Source organism: Oncorhynchus mykiss, chromosome 27 (assembly GCF_013265735.2).
Source record: "Oncorhynchus mykiss isolate Arlee chromosome 27, USDA_OmykA_1.1, whole genome shotgun sequence".
NCBI lineage: Eukaryota > Metazoa > Chordata > Actinopteri > Salmoniformes > Salmonidae > Oncorhynchus > Oncorhynchus mykiss.
Genome location: NC_048591.1, coordinates 49,971,609 through 49,985,487, shown reverse-complemented (window position 1 = coordinate 49,985,487; position 13,879 = coordinate 49,971,609). Strand labels below are relative to the sequence as shown.

The 13,879-nt window shown below is 43.3% G+C and overlaps 1 protein-coding gene across 1 annotated transcript in view; it reads left to right on the top strand.

The window, feature by feature from the left end:
• The window catches only part of LOC110519322 (contactin-5), a 560,400-nt gene that overhangs the window by 231,068 nt on the left and 315,453 nt on the right, over positions 1–13,879 (top strand). Inside the window, exons 4-5 of the mRNA XM_036964829.1 lie at positions 5,618–5,741; positions 10,258–10,427. Of these exons, the coding sequence (XP_036820724.1) occupies positions 5,618–5,741; positions 10,258–10,427 (294 nt within the window). The remainder of the gene's footprint in view (positions 1–5,617; positions 5,742–10,257; positions 10,428–13,879) is intronic.

Genomic DNA, 13,879 nt, shown 5'->3' with positions numbered 1-13,879 from the left:
CAGGTGAAACTCGGTATTTGGAAGGTGTTCCTAATGTTTGGTATACTCAGTACACACTCCATGGCCAAAAGTATGTGGACACCTGCTCACCGAACATCTCATTCCAAAATCACGGGCATTAATATGGAGTTGGTCCCCCTTTGCTGCAATAACAGCCTCCACTCTTCTGGGAAGGCTTTCCACTAGATGTTGGAACATTTCTGCTATAACAGCCTCCACTCTTCTGGGGAGGCTTTCCACTAGATGATGGAACATTGCTTCCATTCAGCCACAAGAGCATTAGTGAGGTTGGGCACTGATGTTGGGCCTGGCTCGCAGTCAGTGTTCTGAATTCATCCTGAAGGTGTCCGATGGGGTTGAGGTCAGGGCTCTGTGCAGGCCAGTCAAGTTCTCCAATATCAATCTCAACAAAACATTTCTGTATGGACCTCACTTTGTGCACGGGGGCATTGTCATGCTGAAACAGGAAAGGGCCTTCTCCAAACTGTTGCCACAGAGTTGGAAGCACAGTATCATCTAGAATTCCATTGTTTATTTATTTATTTTATTTCACCTTTATTTAACCAGGTAGGCTAGTTGATAACAAGTTCTCATTTACAACTGCGGCCTGGCCAAGATAAAGCAAAGCAGTGTGACACAGACAACAACACAGGGTTTCACATGGAGTAAACAATAAACAAGTCAATAACACAATAAACAAATCAATGACACAGTAGAAAAAAGAAAGTCTATATACAGTGTGTGCAAAAGGCATGAGGGGGTAGACAAAACATATGCCATGGGAGCGAATGATTACAAATTAGCAGGTTAACACTGAAGTGAAAAATGAGCAGATGATGATGTGTAAGTAGAGACACTGGTGTGCAAAAGAGCAGAAAAGTAAATAAAATAAAAACAGTATGGGGATGAGGTGGGCGATTTACAGATGGACTATGTACAACAGCAGCGATCGGTTAGCTGCTCAGATATTTGATGTTTAAAGTTGGTGAGGGAAATAGAAGTCTCCAACTTCAGCGATTTTTGCAATTCGTTCCAGTCACTGGCAGCAGAGAACTGGAAGGAAAGGCGGCCAAATGAGGTGTTGGCTTTGATCAGTGAGATATACTGTAACTGCTGGAACGTGTGCTACGGGTGGGTGTTGTTATCGTGACCAGTGAACTGAGATAAGGAAGCGCTTTACCTAGCATAGACTTATAGATGACCTGGAGCCAGTGGGTCTGGCGACGAATATGTAGTGAGGGCCAGCCAACTGGAGCATACAGGTCGCAGTGGTGGGTGGTATAAGGTGATTTGGTAACAAAACGGATGGCACAGAATAATCAAGATGGCGTAGCAGTCGGACATCTTGTCGTGTCGTGTCCCTTGTATATATCGTTTTTTACATATTTTTCTTCGCACATCTTTTAAAACATTTTGCTAAACCTCAACTTCGAAATACTCTCCTGCAACCTGCCTCACCCAACGTAGCGCGGATCTTTTTTTTAAAAGTATTTATATATACTTTGGATCCGGAACCCCTCAACTGAAGCTAGCCAGCTAACTACCAGCATACCATTGCTAGCGGTCATCTGCTAACCTTTAGCTCGGAAAGCTCTCGCCAGTTCGAACAACGCGACTCTAACCAGAGCATAACGGACCTATTATTATTTTTATTTTTTTGTCCCCGGATTCCCACTGGATTCCCACCGGATTCCCACCGGATTCCCACCGCAAACGGAACATTTTCAGCTGGATCTTCACAACTAGCTAACTAGCTTACCGCAACCCCGGATGAATACTCCTGGCTAGCATTTCCATCCACTTAGCTTGAAGCTAGCCCGGACAGAGCTCCTGTGCTACCACCGAAGCATACTCCTGGGCTACAATATCTGGACCCACGACCGGTCTATCGATGTCACCGCATGAAGAGGCATAAACAGACTCACCCCATCGCGACGTCCCCCAAAGACTAACTTTCTAGCCCTTGCTATCTGCTTGCTTGCTAATTCAGCCTGCTAACTGCTAGCTTGTTTAGCCCCGGTCCGCTAACTGCTACCTTGCTCAGCCCCGGCCTACTAACTGTTAGCTTGTTAGCACAGGCCTGCTAACTGTCTGAATCGCCGCATCCCAACCACTCACTGGACCCATATTTACTTTCAATCTCTTTTCGATTTTTAATTCGATTATACCTTCCGGTAACCTGCCTCACCCAATGTGATACGGAATCGCTATTATTTTTAATTTTTAGAACACATTCAAGAACCTCCAGAAGCTAACCAGCTAACTAGCTACAAGCTATTCAGTCATTGTTAGCCACTGCTAGCGGCTTTTACCTTTTACCTTCTGCACAGCCAGCCAGTTTTTCAACCTGGATAATACAGAGAACTGGAACGAAAGGCGGCCAAATGAGGTGTTGGCTTTAGGGATGATCAGTGAGATACACCTGCTTCCAGGATACCTGGGCCAGGTCGATTAGAAAGGCCTGCTCACAGAAGTGTTTTAGGGAGCGTTTGACAGTGATGAGGGGTGGTCGTTTGACTGCGGCTCTGTAGCGGATACAGGCAATGAGGCAGTGATCGCTGAGATCCTGGTTGAAGACAGCGGAGGTGTATTTGGAGGGCCAGTTGGTCAGGATGACATCTATGAGGGTGCCCTTGTTTACAGATTTAGGGTTGTACCTGGTGGGTTCCTTGATGATTTGTGTGAGATTGAGGGCATCTAGCTTAGCTTGTAGGACTGCCGGGGTGTTAAGCATATCACAGTTTAGGTCACATAACAGAACGAACTCTGAAGCTAGATGGGGGGCGATCAATTCACAAATGGTGTCCAGGGCACAGCTGGGAGTGGAGGGGGTTCGAGGTATGATGAGTGGAACTAGGGTCTCCATTGTGAACTAAAACAATGATGACTAACCTAAACAACAGTATACAAGGCATATTGACATATGAGAGAGACATACAGCAAGGCATAAAGTAATCACAGGTGTTGATTGGGAGAGCTAGCTAAGACAACAATGGGTGAGACAACAACAGCTAATCAGCTATAACAACAACAGGTAAAATGGTGATGACTGGGCAGAGACGGTCGGTTAACTACACACAGAGCTTGAGTTTGCAGCTGGGGCCGACAGATAAACAAAAAATAAACAGAATGGAGTACCTTGGTTAATGGACAGTCCAGCAGGCATCAGCTATGTAGGCAAGTGATCATAGAGTCCAGGGAGCAACAATAGAAGGAACAGGGAAGCAGCGGAGTAGTCGCTACCACGCTATCACGCGGGCGATGCAGCGTTTAAAGTTAGTAGCCCGGGGCTAGTAGAAGCGTCTGCTCCGACGTCCAACGGAGGCCGGTTGAAGGCAGGGCGGATGGATTGTCTGTCGGCAGACCAGTCGTGGTGGTGCGGCGGGGCGCCGTGTCGACAAAGGTTCCAAGCCAGATGGCGAAAGAGGTGTTGTACTAATTTAGTTTTCTAGCCGGGAGATGCGCCTGGCTCACGGTGATAGTTTCAGGGCAGGGGCATTAGCCACTATAGCCACTCGGTAGCAGCGGTGATCTGGTCCAGAGCTTACGGCAAGGATCCGGTGGAGTGGTGTGTTCTAGCCGTGTTTGGGTGGAGTCCGGGTGAACAACTAAGTAGGCCAGGAGGTGGGCCTCAGGGATAGCTTCGGTACTGGGTAACTCGGTGGGTGCTAGCTAGCTGTGAAGATCAGGAGTAATGGTGAATAACTGAGTAGGCCGGGAGGTGGGCCTCAGGGATAGCTTCAGTACTGGGTAACTCGGTGGGTGCTAGCTAGCTGTGAAGATCAGGAGTAATGGTCCAGGGATTACGGGCAGGAATCCGGCGTTGTAGTGGAGAGTCCGTTACTGGCGAGTACTAGGAAGGCAAAAAAAAAATCCAAATTCAATTTCAAAAAGGGCTGGTATCTGTGCACAAGGTAAAGGCCGCTAGCAGTGGCTAACAATGACTAAATAGCTTGTAGCTAATTAGCTGGTTAGCATCTGATGGCTAGGTGGATCTTGCTATAAATAATAGCGGTTCCGTATCACATTGGGTGAGGCAGGTTACCGGAAGGTATAATTGAACTAAAATGGAGAAGAGATTGAGAATCAAATTGAAATATATACAAAAAAAGACGAAAAAAGACAAAAGTACACGAGAGGACGAACAAAACACGTCTGCACTGCTAAGCCATCTTGGAATACAATTGTATGCTGTAGCATTAAGATTTCCCTTCATTGGAACTAAGAGGCACAGCCCAAACCATGAAAAACAGCCCCAGACTAATATTCCTCCTCCAACAAACTTTACAGTTGGACCTATGCATTGGGGCAGGTAGGGTTCTCCTGGCATCCTCCAAACCCAGATTTGCCCGTCGGATTGCCGGATGGTGAAGTGTGATTCATCACTCCAGAGAACTCACGCCTGTAGCCATGACGTGCTCTGAAAGGCGGGGCTCACATCAAGACCATCATACTGGAAACCCTGGACCCACTCCAATTCACATACTGCCCCAACAGATCCAGAGATGACACAATCTCAATCGCTCTCCACACTGACCTTTCCCACCTGGACAAAAGGAACACCTACTGTATGTGAGAATGTTGTTCATTGACTACAGCTCAGCATTCAACATCATAGTAACAACACATCTGCCACGCTGATCCTCAACACTGGGGCCAGTGATGTAACTCCTCCCTATAGGCTGTCTCGTCGTTGTCGATGATCAGGCCTACCCCTGCTGTGTCATCAGCAAACTTAAGGATGGTTTTGGAGTCGTGCCTGGCCGTGCAGTCATGAGTGAAAAGGGAGTGCAGGAGAGGGCTGAGCACACACCCCTGAGGGTCCCCTGTGTTAAGGATCAGCGTGGCGGATGTGTTGTTACCTACCCTTACCACCTGGGGGCGGCCCGTCAGGAAGTCCAGGATCCAGTTGCAAAGGGAGGTGTTAAGTCCCAGTGTCCTTAGCTTAGTGATGAGCTTTGAGGGAACTTTGGTGTTGAACGATGAGCTGAAGTCAATCAATAGCATTCTCACATAGGTGTTCCCTTTGTCCAGGTGGGAAATGGCAGTGTGGAGTGCAATAGAGATTTTTAGGTAAAACGGATTTAAGATTTCCTGCATTAAAGCCCCCGGCCACTAGGAGCGCCGCCTCTGGATGAGCGTTTTCCTGTTTGCTTATGGCCGTATACAGCTCATTGAGTGCCGTCTTAGTGCCGCAATCTCTGATGTGCAGGTGAATGATTTAGTGTTGGTGATACTCCCTCTAAAATCATCTGATTTAGTGTTGGTGATACTCCTTCTGAAATCATCTGATTTAGTGTTGGTGATACTCCTTCTAAAATCATCTGATTTAGTGTTGGTGTTACTCCTTCTGAAATCATCTGATTTAGTGTTGGTGATACTCCTTCTGAAATCATCTGATTTAGTGTTGGTGTTGCTCCCTCTGAAATCATCTGATTTAGTGCTGAATGATTTAGTGTTGGTGTTACTCCCTTTAAAAAAGGAAGGGTTGTTTTACACATACACACACAAAAAAAAATAACAAATGCCTTTTGGCATTTGGTGTATTTTGTCTTGCTTTCTTCTTCAATGTGACCCTCTTTTTTCTTAACTCCTCATTATCTTCTAAATCTTTCAGAGCGTGAAGAGTTTGGGCCGGTGTTCGTCCAGGAACCACATGATGCCGTCTTTGCGTTGGACTCTGAGGAGAAGAAAGTTATGATGAGCTGTGAAGCCAGAGGCAACCCTGTACCTGTATACAGGTATGACTCTATCTCTATCTCTAACCCTGTACCTGTATACAGTTCTAACTCTATCTCTAACCCTGTACCTGTATACAGGTATGACTCTATCTCTATCTCTAACCCTGTACCTGCATACAGGTATAACTCTATCTCTATCTCTAACCCTGTACCTGTATACAGGTATAACTGTATCTCTATCTCTAACCCTGTACCTGTAGACAGGTATGACTTTATCTCTATCTCTAACCCTGTACCTGTATACAGGTATAACTCTATCTCTATCTCTAAACCTGTACCTGTAGACAGGTATGACTCTATCTCTATCTCTAACCCTGTACCTGTATACAGGTATAACTCTATCTCTATCTCTAACCCTGTACCTGTAGACAGGTATGACTCTATCTCTATCTCTATCTCTAACCCTGTACCTGTATACAGGTATAACTCTATCTCTATCTCTAACCCTGTACCTGTAGACAGGTATGACTCTATCTCTATCTCTAATCCTGTACCTGTATACAGGTATAACTCTATCTCTATATCTAACCCTGTACCTGTAGACAGGTATGACTCTATCTCTATCTCTAACCCTGTACCTGTAGACAGGTATGACTCTATCTCTATCTCTAACCCTGTACCTGTATACAGTTCTAACTCTATCTCTAACCCTGTACCTGTATACAGGTATGACTCTATCTCTATCTCTAACCCTGTACCTGTATACAGGTATGACTCTATCTCTATCTCTAACCCTGTACCTGTATACAGGTATGACTCTATCTCTGTCTCTAACCCTGTACCTGTATACAGGTATGACTCTATCTCTATCTCTATCTCTAACCCTGTACCTGTAGACAGGTATGACTCTATCTCTATCTCTAACCCTGTGCCTGTAGACAGGTATGTCAAATCAAATCAAATCAAATGTATTTATATAGCCCTTCGTACATCAGCTGATATCTGAAAGTGCTGTACAGAAACCCAGCCTAAAACCCCAAACAGCAAGCAATGCAGGTGTAGAAACACGGTGGCTAGGAAAAACTCCCTAGAAAGGCCAAAACCTAGGAAGAAACCTAGAGAGGAACCAGGCTATGTGGGGTGGCCAGTCCTCTTCTGGCTGTGCCGGGTGGAGATTATAACAGAACATGGCCAAGATGTTCAAATGTTCATAAATGACCAGCATGGTCCAATAATAATGAGGCAGAACAGTTGAAACTGGAGCAGCAGCACGGCCAGGTGGACTGGGGACAGCAAGGAGTCATCATGCCAGGTAGTCCTGAGGCATGGTCCTAGGGCTCAGGTCCTCCGAGAGAGAGAAAGAAAGAGAGAATTAGAGAGAGCACACTTAAATTCACACAGGACACCGAATAGGACAGGAGAAGTACTCCAGATACAACAAACTGACCCTAGCCCCCCGACACATAAACTACTGCAGCATAAATACTGGAGGCTGTCTCTATCTCTAACCCTGTACCTGTAGACAGGTATGACTCTATCTCCATCTCTAACCCTGTACCTGTAGACAGGTATGATTCTATCTCTATCTCTATCTCTAACCCTGTACCTGTAGACAGGTATGATTCTATCTCTGTCTCTATCTCTAACCCTGTACCTGTAGACAGGTATGACTCTATCTCTATCTCTAACCCTGTACCTGTATACAGTTATAACTCTATCTCTATCTCTAACCCTGTACCTGTATACAGGTATGACTCTATCTCTATTAAAATCTCTAACCCTGTACCTGTATACAGGTATGACTCTATCTCTATCTCTAACCCTGTACCTGTAGACAGGTATGACTCTATCTCTAACCCTGTACCTGTATACAGGTATGACTCTATCTCTATCTCTAACCCTGTACCTGTATACAGGTATGACTCTATCTCTATCTCTAACCCTGTACCTGTAGACAGGTATGACTCGATCTCTATCTCTATCTCTAACCCTGTACATGTATACAGGTATGACTCTATCTCTATTACTATCTCTAACCCTGTACCTGTAGACAGGTATGACTCTATTTCTATCTCTAACCCTGTACCTGTAGACAGGTATGACTCTATCTCTATCTCTAACCCTGTACCTGTATACAGGTATGACTCTATCTCTATCTCTAACCCTGTACCTGTAGACAGGTATGACTCTATCTCTATCTCTAACCCTGTACCTGTATACAGGTATAACTCTATCTCTATCTCTAACCCTGTACCTGTAGACAGGTATGACTCTATCTCTATCTCAATCTTTAACCCTGTACCTGTATACAGGTATAACTCTATCTCTATCTCTAACCCTGTACCTGTAGACAGGTATGACTCTATCTCTATCTCTAACCCTGTACCTGTAGACAGGTATGACTCTATCTCTATCTCTAACCCTGTACCTGTATACAGGTATGACTCTATCTCTAACCCTGTACCTGTAGACAGGTATGACTCTATCTCTATCTCTATCTCTAACCCTGTACATGTATACAGGTATGACTCTATCTCTATTACTATCTCTAACCCTGTACCTGTAGACAGGTATGACTCTATCTCTATCTCTATCTCTAACCCTGTACATGTATACAGGTATGACTCTATCTCTATTACTATCTCTAACCCTCTACCTGTAGACAGGTATGACTCTATCTCTATCTCTAACCCTGAACCTGTATACAGGTATGACTCTATCTCTATCTCTAACCCTGTACCTGTAGACAGGTATGACTCTATCTCTATCTCTATCTCTAACCCTGTACCTGTATACAGGTATAACTCTATCTCTATCTCTAACCCTGTACCTGTAGACAGGCATGACTCTATCTCTATCTCAATCTTTAACCCTGTACCTGTATACAGTTATAACTCTATCTCTATCTCTAACCATGTACCTGTATACAGGCATGAATCTATCTCTATCTCTAACCCTGTACCTGTATACAGGTATGACTCTATCTCTATTAAAATCTCTAACCCTGTACCTGTAGACAGGTATGACTCTATCTCTATCTCTAACCCTGTACCTGTAGACAGGTATGACTCTATCTCTATTACTATCTCTAACCCTGTACCTGTAGACAGGTATGACTCTATTTCTATCTCTAACCCTGTTCCTGTAGACAGGTATGACTCTATCTCTATCTCTAACCCTGTACCTGTATACAGGTATGACTCTATCTCTATCTCTAACCCTGTACCTGTAGACAGGTATGACTCTATCTCTATCTCTATCTCTAACCCTGTACCTGTATACAGGTATAACTCTATCTCAATCTTTAACCCTGTACCTGTAGACAGTTATAACTCTATCTCTATCTCTAACCCTGTACCTGTAGACAGGTATGACTCTATCTCTCTCTCTAACCCTGTACAGGTTTGTGAACTCTGCCCCAGGACCAGCTGGATGGGGGGACTATTGTCTTTGCTCAGCTCTTGGCATTGCAGGACTTGGTAGTGATATGAGAGGGGGTCACAGTATTTGAGATGTTTCCAAAACTGAATTGCTATTTTTGGAGTTTTTATTATTAGTGGATATTGGCCTAATTCTGCCCTGCATGCAGGGTTTGTAGTTTTCCTCTGGACATGTAGGAGAATCTTACATACCTCTACATGCTTGGTTTCAATGGGGTGTTTGTCCCATTTGGTGAAATCTTGTTTTGCAAGTGGACCCCACACCTCGCTGGCATGAAGTGCAATTGGTTCAATGACACATTCAATTAGTTTTAGACCCTGGTTAAAGAACGTTGTTATTTTCTTGCCCATTTTTAATGCTGCACGTATTGCCAGTATACATTGATTTAATTATGTCATATGTTTTACCCGCTACACCACTTTCAAAAACTTTGTAGAACAGTCCTGTCTGCCAAATAGAATCAAATGCTTTTTGGAAGTCGATGAAGCAAGCGTATATTTTGGTGGACATGTTTATCTATCAGGGTGTGTAGGGTGTAAATATCATCAGTCATGTGATGTTTGGTATAAATTCAATTAGGCTTTTACTCAAGACATTGTGCTTATTAATTACATTTATAATACTACAAAAAACCTTTCCCAGGGTACTGTTCACACAAATACCTCTGTAATTGTTAGGGTCAAATTTGTCTCTGTTCTTAAAGATTGGGGTTATGAGTCCTTGATTCCAGATGTCAGGGAAATAACCTACACTCAGGATCAAATTAAACAGTTTTAATATAGCCAATTGAAATGTTGCCCTCTCTCTCTCTGTATGTCCATCTTTCTCTCTCTCTGTCAATATCTCTGACCATCTCTCTCTCGCTCTTTCCATCTCTCTCTCTCTTTCCATCTCTCTCCCGCTCTCTATCTCTGTCCATCTCTCTCTCTCTCTCTCTCTCTCTCTCTCTCTCTCTCTCTCTCTCTCTCTCTCTCTCTCTCTCTCTCTGTCCATCTACATCTCTTTCTCTGTCTATCTCTGCCTTTCTCTATCTATGTATGTCTCTGTCTCTCTCTATCTGTCCATATTCATAAGAAATGGAGCCACAGATTCTACATGTAACCCTGCCCTTTGCTATCATTGTTTATGTCTGCAGTTGGTTCATCAATGGAACAGTAGTGGAGGCAGAGAACCGTTACAGCTTGATCGACGGCAACTTGATAATAACCAACGCCAGCGAGACGGCAGACTATGGGAGATACCAGTGTAAGGCGGAGAACAGCTATGGGACGGTCCTGAGTCGGGATGCACTGCTACAGTTTGCCTGTGAGTATCTCTCTCTCTGATCCCTCCATTTACACACAGTATTATATACAGTTTGTTAGACTGAAGAAAAAACTGGATTGAATCCCTATAGTGGAAGTATAGTGGAAGATCCTTGTTAAAATATAATGGTCATTTCCGATTGAGTCGACATACTGTATGCAGCGTTTATCGTTAATGCAATCTCCGGGACAAGTTGGGCTATGACACAGATATTTTGCTATACTACTACTACTACTGCTATATATATATATATATATATATATATATATATATATATATATATATATATATATATATATATATACCTATGATGAAAATTACAGGCCTATCTCATCTTTTTAAGTGGGAGAACTTGCACTATTGGTGACTGACTAAATACTTTTTTGCCCCACTGTGTATATATATATATACTGCTATCTATATATACCATATATATATTGCTATCTATATATACTATATATATGTATATATATATATATATATAGCAATATATATATGGTATATATAGATAGCAGTATATATATATATATATATATATAGAGAGAGAGAGATAGAGATAGCAGTACATATATATATATATTATATATAGATAGCAGTATATATATATATATATATATATATATATATATATATAGCAGTTTATATATATATATATATATATATAGATAGCAGTATATATATTATATATAGATAGCAGTACATATATAGTATATATAGATAGCAGTATATATATTATATATACTTATAATTATATATATATATATAGCAGTACATATATATAGTAGATATATATAGCAATATATATATATATATATTTAGTATATATAGATAGCATCTCTCCTGAATACAAAGTGTTATATTTGGGGCAAATCCAATAAAACACATTACTGAGTACCGCTCTCCATATTTTCAACTATAGTGGTGGCTGCATCATGTTATGGGTATGCTTGTAGTCATTACAGACTGGGGAGTTTTTCAGGATGAAAAATAAATGGAATAGAGCTAAGCACAGGCAAAATCTTAGAGGAAAACCTGGTTCAATCTGATTCCCAGCAGATACTGGGAGATCAATTCCCCTTTCAGCAGGACAAGAAGCTAAAGCACAAGGCCAAATCTACACTGGAGTTGCTAACCAAGAAGACAGTGAATGTTCCTGAGTGGACGAATTACAGTTTTGACTTAAATCTGCTTGAAAATGGTCGTCAAGCAATGATCAACAAACTATTTGATATAGCTTGATGTATTTCAAAAAAAATAATGTGCAAATATTGCATTATCCAATTGTGCAAAGCTCTTAGAGACCCAGAAAGACTCACAGCTGCAATCACTGCCAATGGCGCTTCTGCAAGGTATTGACTCAGGATTTTGAATAGTTATGTACATTTTATATTTCTTTATTTCATTTTCAATTAATTTGCTAACATTTCTAAAAACATGTTTTCACTTTGTCATCATGATGTATTGTGTGTCGATGGGTAAGAAAAATAAATATGTAATCCATGTTGAATTCAGGCTGTAACACAACACATGTGGAATAAGTCCAGGAGTATGAAAAGCTTCTGAAGGCCCTGTAACTGCTGTCTGACTCCTGAATGGGAAGTACCCTTAACTCTGTGCTTAGCTGCCCTGGTAGTGGGGTGATTGGAAGCAGCCTAACACCATGTCCACATCCCAAACAACACCCTATTACCTATGTAATACGCTACTTTAGACCAGGGTTGGCACCCTATTCCCTATGTAGTGCTCTACTTTTGACCAGAGCCCGATGGGGAGAGGTTGAAAGAATAGGGTGCCATTTGTGTTGCAGCCACCATTCTCTTCCTCCAGTAGTCCTGTGGCCAGGCTCCAAAACATCATCACAAGCCAAGGAAGCATAGCGATCGCGAGGCCAGGGGCGACTGTGCCCCTTTGCTTACAGTTTCCCCAGGAGTGCAGGTCATAAAAGCCTTATTGCCATGCCTACAGGAAGCTTATGTTCCACTATTCTCAGCCAGTGGACTGTTGCTGCTAGAGAATATACAGACTGTGTTGTTGTGTTTGTTGTATATGGGGTGTTATGGTGAAAGGATAAGATACAGATGAGAAGTAAATACGTTTTAAAGATGAATACATTGGTTCTTATACCAAAAAGTGGAGGAATGAAAACTGGATGGTGTTCAGAGATGCATAGGAAGGGTTGACTGTAGCTGAAGGATGGGACTGGATGGTGTTCAGAGATGCATAGGAAGGGTTGACTGTAGCTGAAGGATGGGACTGGATGGTGTTCAGAGATAGAAGGGAGGGGTTGACTGTAGCTGAAGGATGGGACTGGATGGTGTTCAGAGATGCATAGGAGGGGTTGACTGTAGCTGAAGGATGGGACTGGATGGTGTTCAGAGATGCATAGGAAGGGTTGACTGTAGCTGAAGGATGGGACTGGATGGTGTTCAGAGATGCATAGGAGGGGTTGACTGTAGCTGAAGGATGGGACTGGATGGTGTTCAGAGATGCATAGGAAGGGTTGATTGTAGCTGAAGGATGGGACTGGATGGTGTTCAGAGATGCATAGGAAGGGTTGACTGTAGCTGAAGGATGGGAGTGGATGGTGTTCAGAGATGCATTGGAGGGGTTGACTGTAGCTGAAGGATGGGACTGGATGGTGTTCAGAGATACATAGGAAGGGTTGACTTTAGCTGAAGGATGGGACTGGATGGTGTTCAGAGATGCATAGGAAGGGTTGACTGTAGCTGAAGGATGGGACTGGATGGTGTTCAGAGATGCATAGGAAGGGTTGACTGTAGCTGAAGGATGGGACTGGATGGTGTTCAGAGATGCATAGGAGGGGTTGACTGTAGCTGAAGGATGGGACTGGATGGTGTTCAGAGATGCATAGGAGGGGTTGACTGTAGCTGAAGGATGGGACTGGATGGTGTTCAGAGATGCATAGGAAGGGTTGACTGTAGCTGAAGGATGGGACTGGATGGTGTTCAGAGATGCATAGGAAGGGTTGACTGTAGCAGAAGGATGGGACTGGATGGTGTTCAGAGATGCATAGGAAGGGTTGACTGTAGCTGAAGGATGGGACTGGATGGTGTTCAGAGATACATAGGAAGGGTTGACTTTAGCTGAAGGATGGGACTGGATGGTGTTCAGAGATGCATAGGAGGGGTTGACTGTAGCTGAAGGATGGGACTGGATGGTGTTCAGAGATGCATAGGAAGGGTTGACTGTAGCTGAAGGATGGGACTGGATGGTGTTCAGAGATAGAAGGGAGGGGTTGACTGTAGCTGAAGGATGGGACTGGATGGTGTTCAGAGATGCATAGGAGGGGTTGACTGTAGCTGAAGGATGGGACTGGATGGTGTTCAGAGATGCATATGAAGGGTTGGCTGTAGCTGAAGGATGGGACTGGATGGTGTTTAGAGATGCATAGGAAGGGTTGACTGTAGCTGAAGGATGGGACTAAAAACAAA